This window comes from Neocloeon triangulifer, unplaced genomic scaffold (genome assembly GCF_031216515.1).
Source record: "Neocloeon triangulifer isolate White Clay Creek 2 clone unplaced genomic scaffold, ASM3121651v1 ptg000001l, whole genome shotgun sequence".
NCBI lineage: Eukaryota > Metazoa > Arthropoda > Insecta > Ephemeroptera > Baetidae > Neocloeon > Neocloeon triangulifer.
The window spans coordinates 756,247-782,612 of NW_026775544.1; the positions used below are offsets into that span (position 1 = coordinate 756,247).

The 26,366-nt window shown below is 36.3% G+C and overlaps 1 protein-coding gene across 1 annotated transcript in view; it reads left to right on the forward strand.

The window, feature by feature from the left end:
- The window catches only part of LOC132196938 (uncharacterized), a 70,387-nt gene that overhangs the window by 32,315 nt on the left and 11,706 nt on the right, over positions 1–26,366 (forward strand). The window contains exon 6 of the mRNA XM_059619906.1: positions 6,830–6,894. Coding sequence (XP_059475889.1) covers positions 6,830–6,886 — 57 coding nt within the window. The 3' untranslated portion in view covers positions 6,887–6,894. The remainder of the gene's footprint in view (positions 1–6,829; positions 6,895–26,366) is intronic.

The window sequence follows — 26,366 nt, forward strand, 5'->3', positions numbered from 1 at the left end:
ATTAACTCGATAAGAAAACGTTTTGGGTACATATTCATTTTCTTAAGTTTCTCAAATTTTTTTCGTGTCTTCTAGTCCTGGCAATAAATGAATGGAGAGTTCCGTTAATCATCAATAAAATAGTCGGAGCATTGAACAAATATAAATATAAATTTTGTATAAAATCTCATCATCTGAGATTTTCAGGCCATAAAATTAATTAATTTTGAAGATTTTTACGAAAATGTTTTGTTTTTTACCGGGCACTGCATGGCTTCAAATAATTATGCAAGAAAAACAAAACAATCCATTGTAGCGGTGAAGGCAAAAAATTTAATCTTGTGCTTTCATCGCACACTTCAATTTATGAAACACCGTTAAAAGCTGCGTTTGCCCGCCACCAATCTTTTTAAAACCACGCGCAAAAAAGCGTTGTGTATTCCGTCAACACACAGACTTTCTCTCTTTTGCACTTTTTTCACCACTCCTCGCCGTCTCTCTAGTAAATTTTGCCGCAGAAAGTATCCCTAATATGTCTTAATAAACGTCTCGGCAGGCGCAGGCAAGCGCGTGTCCCTAAATTCCCCGGGCTGACCGGCAAAATTGTAGCTGCAAATTCACTGCATCCCCATCGCATCGCAAGATCCTTGTGTTATGTCAACAAACAATTCTCTCCGCCGTCTCAATCCCATTTCTCCGCTGGCAGGCATATTTGCTCTCGGCAGATGACTTGCCTTGCCCGCTCTGAAAGACCAACCGACCCGTGTGATATTCCCGGCCGGTCCGCACCCGCCCCGTCACTCGGCTTGTGAACCTGCTTTTTAAAAGGAATCGGCCGACGCTAAATTATACATATACCAAAGTGTATGTGTCACGGCCTTTTAAAGACGGGCTATTTGCAATTCAAAGCAGTTCCGCGTAGAAACGTTGTAGGGAGATGCGCCTTTGGCAAAATCGTATTCCAAAAAATGGTTGAATTCGAATTACTTTTGAGAATAAAGAATATAAATAGTGTTCAATCTAGAGGTCTGAATTATTTTCATTTAACAAATCAAAATTGGCTATTCATTGCACAAAAATCTCTTGAAGTTAATATTGTTTATCTCATTCAAGAATGCAAGAATGGAAATTCATTTCTGATTATAACATAAAGTAATAATAATTATGTACCTATTTTATACTAACAATTAATAGAGATTATAAAATCTAAAGAGTAAGTAAGCGTTGATCGGAAAAATTAGGCAAAGCTGTGTGGGTGACGCCAAAAGAGATAAATTAAAAAAAATCGCAATGATAAGAAGCACTTTTTATTTACTCTCCATTCAATACTATGATGCAATTTTTCAAAGATTTTTACAGTACATTTAGAGCAAGGATGCAAACCTGAAGTCAATTTTTCAATCATTATTTACACCGGAGATTAAATCTTAAAAAAAAAGTAGAAAACAAAACAAAACAGATTTTGAGTTTCGGCTGAAAATCCATTTTAATTTCAACTGATTTGAACATCTGATATTTAAGTTGGGCCAAATAGAAAAATATGGTCTTGTGCATTCCTTGACAGACGGAAAGCGTTTCTCCCTTCAACATTTCCAGATCCGCGGGGCGTGAAAAGCAATTACGAGTCGAATTTGGTGTCGGATCAGCGGCGAAAAACAGCGAAAACCACTCGCGAACATTTTAAATTCGGGAAGGAAAGTGGCAAGGGTGGTGCGGTTTTATCAGCAGGCGACTCCCGCGGCATAAGTCACCTCTCCTCTTGGCCACTCGTGATTTACGAGGCTGAGGTTATGTTGTGATTGCCCACCGAAGGCCACTTGGCCCTTTATCAGCGTGCAAAGTTGTTGCGGATCCCCTGAATTATGGCCGCGCTGGAATTTGATACGTCGAACTCGGTTTGCTCGCCGGACGGTCTGGCTGAAATTCAAATGGCGCGTCACGCCACTTCTTGCGCCACGCCGACCAGAACTAATCGAATTAATCACTCAGCGGGAACAAATTATCGCAGCCCCTCTCTCCGTGTTTGCTTTTTTCTCCGAAGAGACGACGGTCCCTTTTTCGTCCAGGTACAAGGGACGAAATTCCTGCGGTCGTTTGATTGCCTAAATGGATTTGAGCCCGGCCAAATCAGGCCGCTTGTTTGCGGCCGCGGCGATTTTTGATTGATCGATGAGCTGAGCGAAAATTGTGATTCGGGAACTTTTTTGCTGTCGGATGATGGAAATTACCAGCACTACTTTTTTCAACGCGTCACATTCATGAAAATTGCGCTGTGCAGCTTTTTTACTCCACACCGTCTGCTCTTGACACTCATCAGCTCTTTTGTATCAAATTTTGATGGGATGGTTTTTGTGTGTTTTATTACATGACATCTTTCTTTTACAACTAAAAACAGTTTTTCTGTTATAAAAAATATTATATCTATAATATTTTTTTTTTTTATATATAAAGGATAAAAAAAAACTAAAGAGCAAAAATGCCTGATCTTTTTGTTTAAATTTTGTTTACCTTGTTCACATTTTATTGCCAAGGGAAAAAATATGCAGAATTTTTACTTCTGTTTGAATAAATAAACCATTTGTTATTGTTTATTCTACACTAGAAAGTAATGAAAAAAATTAAAGAAAAAAATTAGCCGGAAATTATCACAACTTGTAAAGGTTTGCTAAAAAGCCCGAATAAAAATAAAACACATCTGAAGCCATTAATATATTTATTTTTCAGCCATTTTTTTTTTAAATTTAAACAACGGGGTTGCTAATCTTACATTGGGACACTTTCCAAGACAGAATATTGAAAAAAAAATTGAAAAATAGAAGGTTTTCTAATTTTCAATTTTGCTGATCCTTTCATATTTTTTCTCCTTCTCACAAACCTCAATTAAATTTGGTAGTGCAATTTGCAATTTTACCAGTAAAAAAAGAAACATTTTAAACGAGAGATCTGCTGTTAAAAATAAAATTTGAAATAGAATACCTTGGACATACATTAAACAACAAAACGAGCAGCAAATATTTTCTATAAAATTTTTTTCTTGAAGTTATAATGAAAAATTTATTCCTTCAATAGATGCTTTTTATTCCTCTAATGACTAAGTATTTAAAGTTTTAAAATATTTCACTTACTATAATATTATAAGGCACTCATGGTGAGCGATTGTACATCTTTCGCAACACGCATACAATGCAAATTATTGAGCACAAAATCACAACAATGATCCACAGAAAGTTGGTGATCCAGAATGCAAACATGTAGACGGAGGGATTGCAATAATCCTTGTCGGTGAGGTTGAAGCTTGGCTTGTAGTGACCGTAGATCCAAGACGAGCCGAGCACCAACCAAACAATCATGAATATATAAAGAGTGTTCAAGAGGTCTTTGTCATCAAACCAAACAAACCACTTTTCAAACAGCAGAAAAAGCACTGCTATTCCTATTTCAAGAAACATTAGTTTAATTTTTGCAATTAAATTTGTCAAAATTCAGACCTCCGATGATCAGGTAAATCAGGATATTTGGTTCTGCTGGACACTCGCCGTAAAAAATGGACCCCATTACAATCGAAGCAATTGAGAAAACTACGGGCCCGACCCAACACGCAAGGACTGTATAAAAAAACTTGTAAGATTTGATATAAAATTTTTCCCTCTGTACCAGTTACATCCACACAGTCCAAATTGGTAGCATTGAAAATACCAGAATTCCGTTGGAATGTCTGCAGCTCTTCATGTTCCAAAAGACAATCATGACTTGATCTTAAAGCTGTTTTAGCACGAACAAAAAAGGAAAATATTTTCAATAAATATGGATCATACCACCAGTTGGATGATGAAGAGCCCCTCCACGCATTGCCGGTTGAGGCGAGTTTGCTAGGTTTTCTGATTCATTCATTATCAGGCGTGAGCAAATTTTTTCTATAGCATCAAATGTCAGTGTTTGTTGGAACATAGTCAAAGCAGGAGTCACTAAATCATCATGGGTCTCCTAACACACAAATTTAAATAGAAATTAAGTTTTTTAGTATTTAAAATCTATAATTTATATAATATGGTATAAAATCGTACAATTACAGTGACCACTGACGTCACATCATTGAGGTGGCTGCTTCGTTCTTGCTGGCTGGTACTTGACATTGCCTGCAAAATAAATATCAACAAAAAATGTTAAAACCCATATAAAATGAATAAAATAAAAAATATTTATTGCCCACGAAGGTATAAAATATCTGCAATAATTTAAATAATATATAATTATATGAAAATTCCTATTCTAAATAATGTTCTTAATCTTAAGTTTCTTGCATTACATCGAACAATAATCGGTAAATGATAAAATAAAATGTAAGACTTTTCTTTGATTTACATTTAGTTGTAACAGGTCAAATTACATTACCTATAAAGATTCTCCAATAAATTTTTTTTTAAAGGTGACCACTTGATCTGTGAAACAAAATTGATAAAATCTAGTTTATAAATTTTCATATTTGATAAAAAAAAATTAAAGTATTAATAATCAAAATATAAATTATTTCTTTTAAGGTTATTAGCCGCTGTTATACTATATATGAAACCTGAATCACTCATATCACCTCGATGGTATTGGTTGCAGCACGCCTGGAGAGGATGTGGATCAAAGATTTACCAACGGTTGATCATCTGTGAACTAAATGAAACTTTGGTTTTATCGCTCTGCTCTATTTATTGTGCGGCACTGATGCGTCGCCCTCTCTATCTTGAGGGGAAATACAGAATGAGTGTGATAGAACATGCAAATAATATAATAATCTTATTCATTGATTTACTCTATAGTAATAGTTGACCCCTCACTCAGTCAAGTCCAAAAGTGAATAGCTTATTTTGAAATTTGAAAGTAAACACATTGGACAAATCACTCGATCTTGACTTTACAATTAGTGGTAATTTAAAACGAGCTCCATATATGTTGCATGAATGTTGATATAAATATTATTGTTTCAATCCTAAATATAAACATAATTCTCAGAGGAAATGTGCAATGCGCAATAATAATATTTTGTTATGCAGTGAATAATTTTCATACAATTTGTCATTAATTATGAAAAACTCTAGTTACATACTGATATTGATATTCCAGTAAAACTAAAGAGTGCCATTGATTCACCACTCTGTGACCCAAAAGTAAAGTATTCTAATTTTTACAAAATTGTCCATTTACGTTATATATAGTTGAAAATATAAATAAACAATACTTCTTTTAGGGTGTTATTAACATTTATTTATATTTGTATCAAACCCCGCTATGTCAACCTTGGTTACTTTGTTGAATAAAGAATGTTCCATTTTTGTAATTTTGACCGGTCGAACGGAACCTGAAGCCCAAAATCCAATTTCCGCGTCCCCTTTTGCTGGCCCCCCTGCCGTTGCCATGAAAGTTATAAATTTTGCAAACCGGCGGCGGAGTTAACGGGCGCACATAAAACACAAACTGCCTTTGATCGGTGCGCGGCGCGAATGTATTCGGGGAAAAAAGGTCCAACACTTGATGCCCAATCGTCCGGAAAGCTTGTTGCTTTTTTCACAAAGAGCAACAAATTTAACTTGCGCGCCAACGCGCACAAACAAAACGGTGCTGCGATAAATTGGTTCGCACTTCCTGCTGCTTGCTGGTAAATATAGAAAGTGGGACTTGCCAGAAATGAAATCGACTGAAGGGATACTCAGTTTAATCAATATTTTTCGGTACAAAATTTGAACAAAAACTACGTATTTAAATGATTTATTGATTTTCATTACAGAAAATACAAACTCTTCAAACAGAGATGAAAATTGAGCTAAAATAAAATAATTGACTGTCAATTTTTCATAGCTCTATATACGCTATGCACTTTTTTTTTTCTAAAAACCAATTTTTTTCTAGTTTTATTTAAAATTAAACAAATTAATTGCTAAATTTTTGATGCATATTAATAATTTTTCTTTTTCATTTTTTAACAATTTTTATGAGACAAAGAAAATTGTTTTCAAGTAAAAATCAAGATTTGCTGGAATTCTTAATTATATTATAGCGAAAAGTGGTACATGGCTGAATTTTACGCAATTACAGTTGTGGTTTCACCTAATTGTAAGAATCGATTGAAGAGTCATGTAAATTTAGATTTTTTAACTCTTACTTTTGATGTGTAATATAAGCAGGATTTTTAAAGTAACACATTTATATCACACAACGTCGAAATATTTTATTCCTGACAATTTTAAGGAATTTTTTATAAATGAAAAAAATCACAATTAATCGAATTTACATTGCTATCATTAATTCCAAAATATTTTCTGCACTTTTGTTAATCATAAAATTGTGTTTTGAAAGAAAATTAAAATTTAATTGGAGAATAAGTAAACCTTCTCTTTTAAATCAATTAATCAGTTTTGTGTTGATTGGAGACTTTTAAAAATATTTTATAATTTATACTTAGGATTCGTGAAAATCTCACTCAGAGAAGAATTGACTAGGACAAAAAGTTGATTTATCTGACCACATTCATCCTACAGAATGATTTATTTTCTCGCAATCATGCAAGTCAGACCGGAATCATCATTACTTCCAGGGAGTTTGTTTCTTTTTCTAGCCGTTCCTTATCTCCAGAGACGACCATTTTCGTCGGGTCGTGTGTGCAAGGACAGCTTTTTCTGCTCTCGGGTTATCTGGCTGGAACTTTTTCCATAAGCCTTATACGCCGTCGTTCTTTCTTTTATTAAAAATTTTACGATCTGTTGCGAGAGACGCGCTCATTTTCACGTTGCACGTTGTTTAAACATCAAGCTCTATTTTTTCTTTTTCATCCCTGACGGTGCATCTTTCGTTTTTTTGCCGGCAGGACGTGGAGGAGCTGTACCGACTGGCCGCGGAGATCGTCGCCAAAACCAAGCACTGACACCTTTGGTGAGTAAAAGACCGATCGCCAGCATAATCACCCTTTTTGTTTATATCCCCTTAAGTGAGCCCTGCCGTTTTACGGCGCGCCTGAAACATAAATATTTAATACCAGTCAAGAGACCGTTCGATCTTTCTCTCCATCTGAAATAGAAACATTATTTCCCGGCCGCTCTCACACGTGAAATTACGGCGGCTTAATTTTACGGCGACGTCGCGCGCTGCAATCGTGATTGAAAGGAGATGAGTTTCCACCGCCGCCTCATCACTTATTGATGCTGTCGGCTTATTATGAGCACAGGCGACCCTCCACCTCCTTCTTTTTATACTCATTCAGTCACGAAAGGAAGGCCTTTTTATTTCCTTTCCGAGTGGCATTTTTTTCTTCTTCATAGATCGATTTCCGCGAAACCAAATTTCCGTCAATACTTTTTGACAACAGGAATCTCGGAAGGAAAAAATTTGCGGAAATTGTTTTGATCTCTATTTTGTTGAAGGAAACAAAGTGAAATGCAATTGGTTTTTTGTGCACGCTGGATGAATCTATACCATTGCTTCATAATTTGCCTTTTATATGGAACAAGAATAGGGAATTTTTTCGTTTCATTTTTCCTTTGTTTTACAATGAGATAAAAATCTATCCATAGTTTGCGCCAACTTATCATGTTCTATTGACCTAAATGACTGAGGCAAGGGAGATAATAAGATCAGGCTTCATGCTTTTAGTATTTAACTTTATGTTAAAATAACCAAGTTTTGAGCTACAAAATTCAAAATTCAGGTGGATGGCTAAATTAAATATTAATTAAAAAAATTCTGAACGTTACTTTTTTTTATTGATTTCATATTGATTTTCATATTAAACAGATGCCTATTTATTTTGTAAAATCCTCTGCACTACAAAAACCAAATAGAAAAACTCGATTGAAAAACCAAAATTTGCAAAGAAAAAAATAACTATATTTTCAGAACACATTTCAAAAACTATAATTACTTTAATGTCATTTTTACTATTCCTTATTCTTACAATGTCTTTTTGAGAATAAAAAGATCACCATTGGGGTTTACAAGTTTTTGTCCATTCGAGCCATTAGCCGACTGCTTGAGTACCTGGGAAGCCGTTTCAAAATGGGGGAAATGGCCACCATCGTTCTCAAGCTCTTAACTCTGCTCGCAGCAATAGACGAAATTTATGCCTTGCAATGATTTATGTAAGTGGAGCCGCCGCTCCTCTCGTCATCATTTTTTGCCGGCGATTCTTCAGCGGGTCACTGCAATTTTCCCCGTTTTATTACGAGGGCGCGGACCGGCTTCTCTCTCCTCGCATTCTCTTTTCGCGTCTGTCCCACAGGCAGGAAATTTGTCTTGCAAACTTGGCCTGACACGCCGGCTTTCTTTTCAACTTGCCGCCTGCGTGCAATTTTTGGCGGCGAATGGAAAATTCGCGCGAGAGGAAATCGCTGTTATTAGTTTCGTCAGTCAAGCAACCCTTGCTCTCTCTCACACTTCTGACAGCCCTCTTTCGCGCCCCAATATTACGCAGGAGCTGCTCAGACCGGAACAACTTTCTCGTCCAAGTGCACCGTCGATCTTGACGCAGAGAGAAAGATCGGCGGGGGACGTTTCAATTATCAATTCCGACCCTCCTGCCGGCAACTTATTTCATTTACAAATTCCTCTCAAGTTTTGGAGTTTGCCCGGAGCTGCTTTGTCAGACGACGTTTCATAGTTTGTCGCCAGAATTCTCATTGTTGGAAGAAAATGGCAAACTTACAAGCATTATATCAAAATTATTAGGCTAAACCGTCTCATTTATTTTTTAATCGGACTCAACTTTTTTAAAACAATAAAAAAAACGGAAAAAAATATTGCCTTTAATACCCAAAGCGCGTTAAAAGAAATTTTATTAGGAAGTATCAACTTTCAAAATCTCATTTAAAATATTGATGGTAAAATTACAATTGAAAATTAGAAAGGATTAAATTATTTTCAATAAAAGTTTAAATATTTTACACTCACTTTTATTAAGACTATTAAAAAAATAAAAGAGAGAAATTAATTTTAACCATTGATTTTTTATATTTTAAAATAGGGAAAACTATTTTCATTGGAAGTAATTTCATACTTTCATAGTTCTAGGCCAAAATACTTAATTTATCCGAGTTTACAAGATATTTCTAAGTGTAAAATTTTAATATGTTCCCAACCAATAAATTACCAATTGGTAAAATTAGTTTTTATTTATTAGTCTTTGGTTGTTTGCTATTTTAATTCTAATAATAAATAAAATTCAATAGTAAAAAGGAAATGAGATTCATTGTAGAATTTCATATTTACAACTAAATTTATATCAATAACAGGCCAAGCTTTACTTTTAATTTCCGCGCCACTTACTTTTTTTTATTGAATTGCAAAGCAGGGATTTACATTACGACCAGTACTAGGAATTTCAATCCATGTTTTTTTTTGCGTTTGCTGTGTATTCAAAACCACAATCCATATCGGCGTACAAACAAGGTGTACAAAACACACACCCTGCACATGTAGCAAAAAAATTAATGAAATGCGAGCCATCAATTTGGCCAAACAAAGCAGAAAAAGCAAGCACCGTGTGCTGTGGTTTGGCCCTGTTCGTTTTTGAATAGCATTAATTTAAAATTCTGCTTATTAAATCGGAAACCGTCACTTTAATCAGGACCCTCTACTTTGTGCGCCTCATTTGCAACAGAAAAAGGGTGTCACTCTGCGGCTGAATATGAAATGAGGGGCGCCGGGAGATAATATCGGCTGATCTTTCCAAACATTCTTTTATCGGAGCGGGAAAAAAATTGGCGGAAAAGGAAAAAGAAGAAGTGCCGCCTGCATCAGCACGCTATGATGAAGATGGATGCGATTTGCAATAAATTCGATTAAGGGCCGTTCTTTGTAGTCACACGCAGCACCATCTCTCCCGATTTTTTCTTGTTTCACGTAATAGAGGAAAGGAAAGGAACGAACACTCGTGGGAGTATTTTGCTGGCATTTTTCCACGACGAGCCAGAGCGAGTCAATTGATAAAAGTGTCCTTCTCTCGTGCAGCTCAATTCAGCGCTCGACGCGATACTTTAAATCCCTGCTTTTCTCTTTTATTTCTGCGGCAGCCACGCATGAATCAGAACGGTTTATTGGCGTATCTCTTCCTATTTATTTTTTAACGCGGGCTTTTTGCATTTTCACAGCAGCGACGGTGGCATTAGGGGGATTAAACCGCTTTTGTGTATTCGTCCGTCCGCTTATATGTTTTATTCAAAACAAACAAGCTGCCGTGGAAAAATGGAAAAAATGTGTTTGGCTGGCAAATGTTAAAAATACGAGACAGCAGAGAGATTGCCTTGGCCGAGATAGACAGACATGCACCTGCTGGATCAGTTTTGTAATCGAATGATGCGATATTTTCCCATCCCCATGCAGCGCAGTGAAATGGATTTCGCTTCTCATCTGCATACTTGACTAACTCGTCCACAAAGTGCGCGCTTATTATGTTAAATCAATATGTGCACAGAGTTTCAATTCAGTCTGTCGATTTCGCATGCAAATAATACTGCTCGTGCAAAAAGTGTTACGTGCCAACAGAGAATTCATTTTATTATTTTACTCTTTCTAGGAGAGCTACCGAACTAGCCGATTGCTGAAAAATTGGTTTTATTGATTTATTTTTGTTTTTGGTCATGAAACATTGGAAAAAGTCAGTGTTACCTAACAACAAGGAATTTTAGTTCATGTTTATATATCATTTTAAATAATTTATAAAATTAAAATTTTATATTTTTTTATTTTATACATTATTTTTAATATTAAAATTAATATAAAAACTAGTGTTAATGACTTTTAGAACTCATTTTTAGCTGGGTTTTTTCCAAGTTTTTAAAAATTCTTTACTTACTCTGTTCATTTTAAAATTTTAAATAAATAATTTCACAAACCACACTTCAGTATAATACAAAACGTTTTCTTTTAAGTAATTTTTTAATGGTTCTTGTTCATGAATTCTTATCAAACGATACTTGCAATGTATGTGATAGTTTGATGATTTTAATTAATAATGAAAGTCTAAATTATGACACAAGGAAAGACGAATTCGATATCACACAGGCTAGATTTATAGAACGAGGATCCTTGTCAAATAAACTAGTTTTAATTCTGCCCCTCAGGGATTGTATTCGCTTTTTTCTTGTTTTCACAGAAACGCTTTTGTAGCAAAGCCGCGGCTCTCGTCCCGACTGTCTCCAAAATTAATTAGAATCCTCTCTTTCAAACAAAGCCGCTCGGCATCAGTAAATCTACGTCGACGCTAAAAATAATTAATTAAATAGATTCGCTGATGGAAAAGCGATGTAACGCTGCTTTAATGGCTCCACTCCATGGGGGATTATAGTGCTGGCCGCGTAATCGCACCGATTTAATTGAGTTTTGATCCCTTTTTACAACACAGCGGCCTGATTTCATTATGCATTTGATGTGTGCCCGGCTACGTGAAATTGTGTACTTGTGTACACATGTATGCAAAGCCTATATGCATATTGTAACAAGTAAGGCGCACGAGGTATGTTTTTGACGAGCAAAACACCGATTTTTGTGTGTTAAAATTGGCACGAAAGTTGGCGAAATTTAGTCCTGCTTTTTCTTGATTTGACGAATATAAGGAAGTTTCAATAAAATTATTATAGATCCGCTGAAACAGCTGAGCTCATCATTATCAGAAGACTGTGAGAATTTTGATGGCCGAATATAAACTTCTGCTGTAGCTACTAAATATGCAGGTCAAGAAGTTTCACGTGAATATTTAATTTGGATTATTTTGGAAACTTATTATTTATTTTTGTACTTACCGGCAACCACGTGATTTGCGCTGTTTTTACTGTACCCGGAATATTATTGCGTCAAGAACGATATAAATAGTTATTATTTTATTATTTATATAGAAAAATGGGAACAGCTCCAAATCCATCAATAATCAGCACTTGACATGCTAAAATTGAGGGAAAATGAATTAATTGACAAAAATATTTGTAAGATTAAGGACAATAATACCAATGAAGATATAAAACGTATACAAAAAAAAATATGAATAAAATATGGCTCTTAATTATTCTTTGCTTAAATTTTGCCTACGCAAAAGTCACATCAAAATGGGCCCGTCTTACTTAAAAAACAAACCTTGTCAGTGCGGCGAGAGCGAGACTGGCCGCGACTGATTGCACTGCTAATGTGGCGTTATTATTATTATTGCTGCATAATAACGTTAATAATGGTCTGCGGCCGCATTATCAGAGCGAGCTGACGAGAGGAGTCGCCTCTCGAGACCTACTCTCGCTGCCTCATCTGCATTCCCGCGTGCTCATTTGCATACTTATTGGCCGAGCCGCTGACGCTAATTTTTAGGTCAAGACGTGCGCCGGCACTTTTTAATTTCCCAGTTCTTCACCGCCTCACGATAATAATAAGCAAGGCCATTTTTCACAAGGACTTCTCACTTCTTTATAAACTGTCAGGGACAAGATTGTTAGCATAAGATGTTTTTAAACAGAAAAATTAATTGAAATATTCGTCACTGCTACATAGGAGATATTGTCATTAAAGCTAACAGAGCTATTATTGCCAATGTTAAAAATATTAACCATTATATTATTTTATAGAAATAAATTTTAAAATAAATTGATTTAAAATATTTATTGAATAATTTGTATCTTTATTAAAAAACATTTATTTGCATAATTTAAAAAAGCTAAATTGTTTGTGTTTAATTTTATTTAATAGAAATAACATCACGTTATAAATTATTTAATAACAATATTATGATTTTTCATTTATAAATCTAACATGAACATCTAAATTGTTAAGGTAATCAAATTTCATTGGAAATAATGGGACAAAGGCTGATTCATCAAATAATGGTTGCAGTAAATTGAATAATTAAATATTGTGATTTATATTATTAAACACTATTAAACAGCATAAATAGTTTTGTCAATTGTATATTTTACCAATTCTAAACATCTGCAATCGATGCAGTTGATGTTTTTGACTCTCAATGATGTACGAGCAGAATGCTTGAAATTGATCGAGTTCCTACGATTATGTGCCCTCTCGAATGTCAAGCCGTTTTATTTATGGCACTTTCCCAAAGTCGTACATGCGCTTCGAAAAAGCATACTTTTGTCTTCGCTTTTTCCGCATATCTTGAGAAATGGAAAAAAGCTTCTGGGCCATGTCCGTCGTGGCACTTTTCTTTTATTTGCTTTCGCACCCGGAAAAAACGTGTTTTGCCAATTTAGCAGTGTTTGTGCGCGAGAAAAATAGATTTGCCTTCACTCAAGATGGCAAAGAAAACCTGCCTTTTACGTTTCATTATACACGCGAATGCTCAAAGTCGGGCAGCAATTTTCCGCCCGGGGGAAATCTCTCTTTGCCCGGCGACGACGTGCAACAATGATTTATGTTCCTCTCTTATTCCGCCAAGTGTACGTGAACGAAATGCGCAGCCTTACGCATCTGTAGATTATGAGATGCTCTTTGAACTTTGGCCCCCGACTGAAAACAGCGCGGCCGCGGCTACTAATAAGACTTCACCGCTTTAATCTTTTGTGAGAGGCTAAAAAGCTTAAGAAACTCTCTCGCCGGTCCCTTAATTGCAAAAAGTAATAATATCGCCTGCCATAAAGGCGATGATGATGATGATGACGGTGATGAAAATTAGTGTAGAAGAGAGAGCTGCTTATAAATTCAGCCGCAGGGAGACGCAAAAATTCCATTCAAACTCGGCAATATATTAATTTATTCGCTTGGTAATTTTGAAAAGCGATCAAAATTACTCAAACTATTCTAAAGAAATAAGAAAAAAAATTTAAGCTCATATGGCTATTTTAATATATAATTTAATATTAAAGTATAATTATGTGATATTTTTATTATTATTATTCAAAAGTGCATAATTTAAATTGACAATTATTATAAATTAAAATTTTCAGCACAAAGTATTGAAACTTTCTAAGGGTATTTTTTTACACAAAACACCATATAAGGCTTTCCTGTCACTGTGGAAGTTAATGACTTTGTATGTTTTGCCAAAAATTAGTATTTAATTACGTTGAAGATCTCAAATATGAAATTTAGATTTTCTGGAAAAAAAACAATCCCTTAAAAATCATACAATTTTTTTTTCGCTCAAAAATTCCTAACCCTTAGAATTTTTGCTTTTCCCGAGCGCAGAATGAGGGAGGGAGTGAAACGATTAAAATGCAAAAACAAAAATTAAGTGCAGCATTTGACCCAAATGGCATTCGCTCACGTTCCGCAAGGGCGCCGTGCATTTAATTAAAAACAAATGGAAATGCCAAGGAACCGACGGGCTTGATGACTTTTGCGGGCACGTGTGAGTGAGCTGTGGTATGTAAGTTGGCACACTATGGGCCGTCAATTGAATCGTCATGACGACGGCGGTCGGAGAGCAGCTCTAGGCTCGCATGCTTTTTGCCCTATTTCAATAAACACGCCTAGCGCGCGGCACTCGCCGAGTGCACATGAAGTGCTCCCTTCGAGTAGACGCGACCTCTTTTGATGTGTTTTCATGTCAAAAACCAAAGAGACCTACCTACCTACCCGCGCCGTCTGTACTTGAACTTTTTTATGCGCGCAACATCTGACGTGAACCACTCGACGAGCTCCACCAGCCAAGTTGTAATTCAATTTTATGCCTGAAATGAATAATCCTGCCGTTGACTTAAATGCGAGTTGGCAGTTATGAATGTATGAGAGCGCTCGGTGTAAATAAGTTGGCTTTTTTTGTTCGAGCGGAAATCGTTAAGTGAGACAAAGAATAAATTAATTCAATTAAGGCAAACGAGACTTCATTAATTTGGTCTAGGTATGTAGCCAATTGTTCATTTTCAATACTTTGATTAATTCGTGATATTTTAATTTGCTCATGTCACTGTGGGAAAAGTGTGTGGCCGCACACTGGCTCGATCCGACGTAGCTTGGTCTTCTATGTGGAGGAGGCTATGCTCTTGTACTTCGCACTAGCTGAGCGGGCTACGCCGGTGGCCTGGGGTTAGACTGAATGGTAGTGTATGTATGTGTTGTGTTGTTGTGGAGTCGGCAGAGATCGCCACATCACCATGATTAAATGCGTAAATTCGTAAAGCCAGTAATGCAGAATTGTAAATAAGTTAATTTTAATAAATGCTACAATTACTCTGCCAAGGTGAACTACATTATATATTATTATATTAGTAGACTTTGAATATTCTTTTTAAATTAATTTTCATTAAAAATGTTTAATAATAAATTGATGAGTAACATTGAAATTGATAAATAATTTGAAAACATTTTTAAAATTAATTTAATTTAAGTATTACGTAGGAAAATACACATTAAATTATTTGAATTTATACATGCCTAATTATTTTAGATAAATAAAAAATAACGTCTGTGCTAAATTAAATGACCATTGAAAATTTGGGAACATTACCAACATTTCATTCGAAATCAACACTAAAATACAAAAAAATGGATTTAACAAAAAGTTGCGTGCAATTATTAAAGTAATTCTGCTTTTCACGAATAAATGGAATTCTTAAAAATAAATTAAGCATGATCATGCAATTTTCTTTGTCATTAAGAATTTGTACGCAATTGTAATTTTGTTTCAAAGCAAGAAAAATGTATGAATGCATTATTTTAATTAATTATCTTTTAAGCTGCTACGACCCAAAATTTATTTAAAACTGAAATATTCAACTGTACTAAAAAAAAAAAAAAAAAAAAAATGAGGAATATTACATGCTAAGCTAGAGTCAGCAATTCCCATATAAGCTAAATTAGCTTGCGAATATGTGAATATCCCCCGATAAAATTTATAAAATATCTCTAACAAAAGCGCGCTTACAAAATTAAAATTCAAAGCGATTATATTATCTTTGTGTCTTTACTCGCCTATAAAATATTATTGCCATACCTAAAAACAAATGCCCAACCTGATAGAAAGTTCAAATGATCATCTGCCGACGTTTCACCTGCGTGCCGGGCCATTCCAGCAAAAGGAATTTTAATCAGCGCCTCAAAGCAACGCAAGCAAAAAGTTGGGGCAAAAAAGAAGTTCCCTGCGCGCCGGAGGCAAGCGAGCGAGTAATTAAAAATTGTGGAAGACCATTCGGGAAAGTTCAAACATCGCTAATTACACGCGACTCCGCCCCTGCGCCAGCCAGCGGTGGCTGACAAAAAGTCAAGCGCGACTGCAACACTCCAGAATTAAGAGGGAAATTTGCATTTGGAGAGAATAAGAAGAAGACGTGTCTGTGTGAAAATAATACAAAAGCGAGAGATGCAAACAGGAAGCGAGTGAATTCTGTGTGAAGAGTGGTGCTGCATGTGCAAGGAGTCGCCGTTGTTGAACAGAAATTTATTTGTCAGGAAAGGATAAACTACAGAAATATTTCAACCAGAAATCGTGATTTTCATTATTTGTCACAATAAATTCATAAAAAAAAGAAAAGATAAGAAATAAAATATTAATTTTTCTTCATCATTTATTAATTAGGTCAGGAGCTGGTCAGGAGAGTTCAAAATTGAAAGAAAAAGATTGATTTTTTATCTTCAATAATTTCTCAGCAAATAATACGAAATTGAAATGTAAAGCATCAGTTTGCCATATCTTTTGTTCAAACTATGTCGAACGCAAAAAATGTGCACCTCAAATATTTGAGGATGAGTTTGAATCAAAAATTTATTTCTGACATTATTGAATTTCATTTGTGCAAAAAATCTCTTAGTAGAGCTACCAAATTTATTTATAGAATATTCAAGCAAAGGATTTTGTTTATTAACGGTTTTGTTTTCTGCTAAGGCGGAGAAATTAATTTCTGATTTAAACATATCTATGCTTTTTTTCTGACCAATACGGGGTTCCCAAAGAAGAGAATAAAAGCCGGGATATAACTCTGGGGAATGAGACGCTGCGCTGAATGGAATTCCGATGCTCGGGAGATTTAGCTGCTCGCGTGACGATATTAATATGCCAGCGACACCAGCGAGACGACGCCAGGCAGAAAGCACAGCTCGAGGTGCTCGTCTTGCTCGAGGCAAACTAAAACCACGCCCAATATTTTAGTGCCATCAACTGCAATTATCGTGCAGACGCAGACTGGGTGATATTATGATTTGTAGCCCGCAGAGGACATGATCTGAAAACCCACCTAGCAAATTTAATTAATGACTATACAGTCAGCTGTAAGTAATGTTTAGCCGTGGTGCATTTTCGAGGGTTGTATTTATGGGGAAATTCATACAAATTCGAGCTTATTTTAGAAAATAAATCTAGTTTATATAATTAAATTTTCTGTCAATATAATGCCTAAATAACTATTTTCTTTACTTATTTAAAAAATATAAAATGATTTAATTAAAAAATTTTTTGATTTATTTATTACATCATAATACTGTAAATTTATTTTTAAATTTTAAGTAAACCAAATTTGTAGACAATATTATAAATCCTTAAACTTGAAAATTAATTTTTGAGGGCAAACATTTTACATAATTAAGATAAAAATATGGATTCAATTCTGGCTTTTCAAGTATCAAACTTGTCAAAATGATGGGAAGGACTGTCACAACTTAATTGATCTGGTGAATTTTAAAATTTAACTTATATTTAAAACAAGCAAACGTAATCAGCCTTTTTAATGATAGAGAATCACAAAAGTAGAAAGAACAATTTAACAAATCAATTTTGGTTTTTCTGGATTGGCAAAGCAGAGATATTTCAAGTTAAAATCAAATTATTGAAACACCATATTTTCCAATGCAAAGGCAAATTTTGGTTTTTAATTAGCTCAATTAAACTTTCTCAATTACTGCTACGTCTTGCCTACGTTCGAATTCTTCAAAGTAGCTTATAGGAGTTGTGATTGAGTTGCAAATTTGGATGGTAATGCGCTTAGTGAGTTTCGCAGTTTGTTCAAACAGCAGGCCAATCAGCGAGAAAGCGATTTTGCACTACGAGCGTGGGCTGAAGTGGGGCATAAATATTTGAGGAGGTCTGGTGGGCGGACGGACGGACGGGCAGGCGGACAGTGCAAACAAAACGGAATGAGCTCGCACCTTAATTATGTCGGATCGGCGCATTTGCGATATTGTTGACTCGCTCATTGTGTTTGCCCATTGAGCAGCAAATTAACGCGACTGTGTGTGTTTATTAGGCGTTAACAAGCCCATCGAGTTGATTGAGCACTAAAAGTGGCTCCGTTGGCGGCTTTCTAATCTCGCTGACGACGATGTTCGCCGAGAGTGAGAGAGGATTTGCGCGCGTCCGAGATGTATGACGAGAATGGGCCTTGTGCAAACATGCAGCAAGCGGAGCAAAAACACGACAGGACTAGTGCATTATGCATCCAACGTGTTTTTGCCGGCATTAATTGCTTGTGAAAGTTCGTATATATTGACGGGCTGGAATTAACGGACGGATTGTGAATAATACATTAAACCGGCGGCGCTCCAATTGTTGAATTTCGCTCCAAATGGACAGCGACGCTAGTCGTGTGGGAATTTGACACGTTGTAAACGATGATCAATTTTTAGCAATTACTATATTATTTGATGTGATGTAGTCGCAGCTCGCGTCCATCTGCTGCTCAATTTGAATATCCCGAGGCTTCGATATGAATGTATGAGTGGTTTAGTATTTATAATGAATGTTGAATGTGAAAATGGTCAATTGGATTTGTGTACAGGCGAATTTTGATAACAAAAATTGCGTCAAAATTGACAGTGATCAATAACAAATAGTAAAATGCATTGTTCTAAATTGCATTTGAAGATGTTTTCATAATATAAATTTTTCTGAGAAAATCTATTATTTTAATAATGTTTTTGTAAGTATACATCTCCAGCTTTATGTACTGACTTTAAAGTCCTCCATACTAACTGAAAAATATAATTTTATCCTAAATTTGCAAGTCTACGTAGATTGAATTCTAAAATTTACATATCATTTCCTCCTCATAATTACTTATTACTTATTCCAAACCACTCGACATTATTCTAGGTGGCCTGAATTCACTTTCCATTTAAAATGCAAAGCGCCCCCGAAGGAAGAGCAAACAATTTCGAGCGTCTTGGCCACTTTCCAAAATTTCCATGAGCCCCATCTGCCGCGGTTCCCTCGGTTTCAAATTAGGGCCGGTGGGAAAAAGGGTGCAGGAACCGAAGGTAGGCAATTTGCTAAGTGGCCGTGTCCGGCAGGTTGCATAAACGCTCCTATGCGGAGGCCGTTTATCGACGGAGTGAGAAAATTGATCATTCTCGGCGACGACCAAGACGATAGCCCCGTCGGTGCTCTCTAATTGCCCTTTGCGGGTCGAGGAAGGAAGCTCGGCTGTTACATAGTTCATTAAAGAGATCCCGGCACTTCAGTTCTCTTCCTCTCTCGCTCAGTGTGTTTTTAATCAGCGGTGCGCTTCAAACGAGAGTCCTTTGCTCGCCTTGATCGCGCTGCATTTTTGCCGGCTGGGGATTTATAAATATGGATGAGAAGAGCAAAGTACTTGTAATTAGCGCCGTATTTACGAAGTGACGCGAATAATCTGGCTCATTAAGCGGATGAAAAGTGCCGCCGGGCCTTTGTTGTGTAGTTTGCTTTGAAGCTCCTGCATAGCCGAGGAAATTTCTAGCTCATTGGAAAATGTTCGCCGGGATGGAAGTGTTAATCAAGCCTTGCGCGCCAGAGTCGGGAACAATAAAAAGGGGTGTAATTCTCGTCTGGAGCGAGAAAGAGAACGGCCTCGTTTCAACGTACTTAATGGGCCAGAACAGTGTGCTCGGCAAAGACAGAACGACTCCAATCTGATAAGAAGATTTCCAGCTCGGCGGAAAAGCTGTCCGGCATTAATACACGTGCTCTTGTCTCTTCCAAACAGCTGCGTAATCGACGAGAAATTATTATTGCCAACTCTTTCCAGACTAGCTTTTCCCTACTCTTTGTTTCTAATTTTCTAATTGATTTTGTTTTTAAAATCACCCTTCTTCTCAGATTGAAATCATATCATAATACACTATGAAACGAAAACACCAAAATCTTGCAAGAAATTTATTAAATTTATTGGCTACGTTGCATTTCTTGGAATACCAAAGAAAATTTTTAAATGCTGCAGTTACTATTGTTCTTTATTTGTCAAATTGTTGCAATAATATTGCTTGAAGGTGGTTTTAAAAAAGAATTTGTTGCTTAAAATTGCAAGACTTTTGTCGAAGAATGTAAGTGTAATTGATGAATTAAATATTAAAAAAAAATTTTAACATTTTAGTCTTGCGCTGATGTAGAAATACATTTCGACATTGCGCTGATGTAAAAATATATTTCGCCATTGAGCTGATGTAATTGTCTTCACTCACTTTCAAAAAAAAAAAATTAATCAAAAAATGCGAACATCAAAAAATATAAATCTTTATCAAAATTAAAAAAAAAGTGACAGGAGTCCCAGAAAATATTTTAGGGACTGGGAATTCCCGAGGGCGGAAAATTTTTGTCCGTAGGGTAAGCGATTGAGAGCGGGAAAAAATCCGTAGTTCCCAGAAGCAAAAATTACTTCTGTCAAATGCACTATTTTATTTAACATACTTGTGCAGCCAATTAATTTTATTCTGAAAGCAGTGTGAATGTGTGCGTTTGATTTTTTTTTTTAGAACAAATTCAGGAAATCATTTTTCCCTGGCAAAGTGAAAGGATAAGTTTCAGAAGAAATAATTAATGATTACAAGAAACAAGCAGTGCTCTGCACGAAATCTCTTGTTCGTATCCATCTGTCATCCGCCAAACAATGCGTAGTCCTGCGGAAAAGAACCTCGGCAGTTTTTTTTTTCTTTTTTTGCCGCGCATTAGGACGAAATGCGTTTTTCGTTTCTCCCTCATCACATCGGGGAGCAGCGAATCGCAAGTGCAGCCCGAAATTTCCCCATTTCCAACACGCGCCGGCAGCGGGATAATGACATCAAAGAGCGTCATTTCCTGATTCTTGCGCCTCAAAAGCGCCGAGGGGTAATATTTCATCCCGACTATGCTGTTTCGCCATTATCGCGCGCCGCTCCACAAACGTAACCCCCACGCGAACAGAAACAGAAGCGACGCGGGTTTAATGTTATTCGTATTCGCGTGCGAACGCGTGGCGGTTTCAATTTGGTAATCAATAGCGTGACGTGCAAAATGTTCAAGTGAGTGCAAAGGTGAACCGACTGTATTATGCATATGTATAAGGGGAACCGAAAACAATTTCGCCAGGCAATTAGTGAGTGCTTCACAATAACTATACGGCCGAAGTTGCTGTTGAAAGCGGCTTAATTGATTGTGCGCTTACAATAATTGCTTCATTTTGGGCGGATCATCTGATGCTCATTTAATACAACTTTGATATTGTGAAATTCAATGAATATGAAATTAATTCTCATTAGTTTACAATCTGAATGAAATGATGATGCTGTCATGAAAGCATCTTTCCTTGTCACGTTAATCATGCAGAAAGATTTTACTCAGTGAAATTATAATTTGCCTATTTTTCAAATGATGTTAAATTGATTACTAAGTAAGAAATTACAATAAAAACTCAAAATAACCCAAACATTTATTACGTTTTTTTTTAGTCTCTATAATTTCGAATTAGTATAAATAAATATTGGGGCAAATTTATAGTAAAATTGATACTCTTTCATGATTCACTACAGCTAAAATATTGGATTGTTTAATATTTAATTCAGAAATTGACCTTTCACCCACTTATTGTTTGATCCCAGTCGATGACAATTAATGTTTAAAGAAGAAATTAATATAAAAAATAAAAAATTCTCATTTCTTAATTTTAAATAATTTTAATTTTTCAAATAGATTTTAATTGTTATGTTAAGATGTGGTGTTTTCCAATTTTGCTGATTTTTTTGTATTTTTTTCTTGCTCATGAGGTCACAGACCGTGTCTGAAACTGGTGGTGGTTTAACAACGAGGACAAGCCCGACTTCTTCATTTCCAATGTTAACTGTAATTAACATTTATAAATTTAAATATAAAAGTAAATTTAAATACATTAATAAACACAAGTTGCAACTAAATTTAAAATACATAAAAAAAGTTGCAGTAATTGCGATAACACTTTCCAATTTGGCTCACGGCCTTAAAACCAAGCACTATAAATACACAATACTTGACAAATTTATGCTTTACGCAGTCGCCTATGAAAACCTCCTGTTGAAGAGTCAGCAAAATTTTACCTGAGACACTCTCCATCAGGTTTAAGTAATAGCGCCTCACTAATTGTGAATTTGCCTGCGTAAGACATTTTGTCGGCTGGCTCGATCCGATAATAATTATATGAGATTTAATTAAAACCGCACGCGTCCTCGACGGCATTGTCTCTGTGTGTGTGTTGGCGGCAGCGCCGGTGTAATTTAAGAGGCGAAAGCCGCACATCAATTGTGCTCTGGTGGTGCGCGCGGCAAAAGAGAGGCGGCCGCCTATAAATTATACACACACGGTGTAAATATATTCCACCGTCGCTTTGCGGCTTTGATAATAAAACACGGCAGTAATTTTCACGCCATACCTAGCGCGCCATATCATTATATTTAAATATAACGGCCCAGAGAGAGCATAAAAAAGAAGCGGTGACATACTTTTTATATTTAAAAGCTCTCTCCGCAGAAAAATTTTATTCTTGCATTAAAAAAAATTTCATGTCATGGCCGACGTTGAAATTGCAATAAAAAAATTCACACTCGCAACGGTTCACCTTTTAATTCCCTCCAAAATAATTTTTAATCTCTCAGGTTCATCAGAAGGAACTTGCATATTTGCCCGAATTTTGTAATTGGATTTCAAATGAATGGGATTGTTCGATGAACCCACTAAAGGTGAAATTTTGACGAGCGTTTTTTTGAGTTCAAAAATAAAAGTAGCTACTGGAGCGGGCCTTTAAAACATTATGAGCGAGAGAACTCTTCAAACTCCCTTCTCTGCTCTCGGCGTAATTTGAATTTAAATTTCTCGCTGGCTGAGTTATTGCCCGGAGCGGCTGCATTTTTATGTATAAATTACGCGCGCGCGTTTTCCGCCCCCGGAGCAAAAGTTTTTCGTGTTTTTACATTAATTTGCATATATTCCTGCACCGGAATGCACGGCGGGCCAACTTTTCGCAATTCCGCTCCGTTAGCACGTGTTTTCACACCGAGTGCTCTCGCCGCCGCGCCGATTTGAATTTCGCTCAGCCCACGCACGTCCCTGCTTTTCCCTTTCGCAACATTTGAATTGGGCTAATTCTGCTCTACTTGCTGAAAATATTTTCGCGCCGAGGCACGTCATTCGTTCGGAAGAAGGAGAGATACGGCGGGGGACTTTGATGGCACCTATACAACTATACGTGGTAGTTGACAATGGAAATCGATTCCTTGACAGCCACTTGAGCAGACACGTCTGTGACAAAAAAGATAAAAAAAAAATAATAAAGGAGAGAGTCAGGCAGAACAATGTGCGGGGTGCAGTTTCAGAGATGAAAGCCAGGAAAAACTAGCAGAGTGGAAATGATTGTGAATATATTCTTGCGCCACTAGCAAGCACTCTAAAGGTCTAAGATAACCACAGCAAAAGGTCTCGTCCTCTTTTATATGCGGAAAAAATATACAAAAAATGCTGTGACAGTGACACATAACAGATTTTAGGCAATCTAGGGGCTGAGTGATGATTTTATTTGTATTTTTTACTTCAATTTAATATGCTTATATATTTTGAGAAAGTTTTATTTCTAGGTACTTATTTTGTCGGTAGAAAGTCATGTGTAGTTTCAAAACTTTTAAATATTAAGAGGAACTTTCAATAAGTTTTTTTAAATCAGGATAAGAGATTAGAAAAAATTACTAAAATTCCCTTGAAATAGTAATAGTTTAAAACAAGGATTTTTTTTTTTTAGCCAAGATAAATTTGAACTGAATTGAAGGAATTATATAAAACCACATAATCTAGTGCTGTAATTTTTATTCTGAGGCTCACTGAAAGTCATTAAACTCATTAACATCCTACAACTTAAATTTTAAATTGTAAATTTAATGTTAAAAAATTTCCAACTGAAACATTTAGATTCTTAAATAAAAAACTCATGGCGCTGCGGATTTATTAAATTGATGAAACGCGTTTTTGCTCTTTTTTACACTGTTCTGGGTAATAACAAGGGTTTTATAGGGTAAAAAGAGCTCAAAAACCTGCCCTTTGATTTTTCAACCCTTGGCCTTGGGAAAAAAATAGGCAGATGAGAAGGATATAATAACTGGGCAAATGCTCGTTAAAAATGGTTTAATAAAAGCTACTTGACTATTTCTTAATTGCGTCTGTATCCATGGCAACCCTATTACATGCGCATTGATATAATTTAACGGTTATTTTTCAACGAAACAATCCAGCCAAGGTTAAAACAAATATTAAAATTATTTTAATTAAAAAGATACACCCCTGAATAAATTAGCGGCCATTTTGTTTATTTCAGTTCAAACTTCCCATGGCTTCGACGCCGTACGCTTTGCAGTAACTAGTGTCGAAAATCCCTTTGATCCTGCGAGGTGGTTTTGGCGAGCGCGGTGGCGAGACGGTCGCCAGCCTTGGCGAGTCAAGCGGCTCCTCCTTAACCCTCTCTCGGTGCTGCTTGTTATTCTTGCTCCTTTTCTTCGCCTCGCTCTCCCTGGGGTTGACTTTGGGCCTGCGTCTCTCCAGGACGTACTTGCTGAACGCCTCGTTGCAAATGTCGACCTCCTCGGCCTCGGCCTCGACGCTCCACACGGCGAGTTTTTCAGCCGGGCTGCTGCGAGTCGCGATTTCAGGTGTCGACGGACCATTTGTCAGCGGCTGACACTCGCCGTGGTTATCAGGACTGATTGCGCTGCGGCGGCACTTTTTCTCGGTGAAATTCTTGTTGTACACCGTTTCTGACTGCATTGGTCCACGTGGGGGGCTCATCTCATCGGCACGAAAGATGGGAAATCTTTTGCAAAACTGGCACTCCCTATTTTATTAATAAAATAAGAGATTAGTATTGTGTACATTATGTATTATTAAAACTCTAGAAAAGAACTGAAATAATAAATGCAGCGTAAATAGACGTGGTAATTCAAAGAGATGTTTATGAAGAGTTCAACCTAACTTATTGTATGAAATTTTGCTTTTATTATATCAGGAAAAATAAATGAAACTTATATTGAGGAGGATAATTTTTCTGTTTTACGACAAACAAAGAGCAACACAAATCACTTAAAAAATAAAAAATAAAATACTTTAATTAATAATGCGCATGATAACTTAATTTTACGACAACTCAATTTACCATCATTTTTCATTTATAACAAAACATTGATAAAATTTTACTCTATTTTATGGTAATTTAAATTATCAATATCGAAAAATAGAGTCTAAAATTACTTATTTTTTACTCTGAAAACAGATAAAACTGACGCAAATATTACTAACTATTAGATTGATTAATTATTAATGTAGCAACAGAAACTATTCGCATGCAAACAAAATTCACTAGAATGTGCAAAATATGTTGCTAAAATTATTAGTAAAATCCAGAAAAATAATAGAATATTATACTTGAAGGCCTCTCCGTAGCTGGTCTTGTCCTGCACGGCACCCCTCGGTGGACTAATGGCGTTCGGAATGAGCACCGGAGCCCTTTTGCTGAGCCCTTTCTCAAAGTAGTCGTGGTCGTAGCTGGTGGTCGCAGCTAAGTGGCCATGCGGCGGGCTGATTCCGGCCTGGGGGACGATGTAGCCCCGTTTGCAGTGGCCACCCTCCTGGAAGTCCCTCAAGTACGAGGTGGACGATTGCGGGGGACTCAAGTCCCCGACTCTGACGATCGGCGTCCTTCGGCAGGGCCCTCTTTCGTAAAAGTCGTCCCTGTACGCCGTGTTCGAACCCACAGCTCCGTGCGGGGGACTCATGGCACCTTTTAAATTTAAATTTTACAGAATTGCTTAAATTATTGGAAAATTAATTTACCAGGAAGTACGATTGGGTCGCGTTTCGAGTAGGATTCTGCAAATTCGTGGGCGTAGTTGGTGCTGGAGGAAATGTGGCCGTGCGGTGGACTCATTCCTTCGGGAGGGATTAAATATGCTCTGCGACCGTAGCCTTTTTCCACGAACTGGTCTTTGTAATTGGTGGTCGAAAGAATGGCGCCGTGCGGAGGACTCATGCCATCTGGAAAAATATTTTTATGCAAAATAAAATTGAGCAAGTTCCGAACTTTTGTAATTTCAATAATGAAAATTGGTGAATAAGATGTTAAATCTTTAAGAAGAGAAAATTAAAATATTGGTTGAATCAAAATAATTTTAAAGTCTGTTTTGCACAAATTATTATTTAAAATTAACTAAATAAACGATCTGTCAAAATCAGTAAAGTTTTGGGTATATTGTGA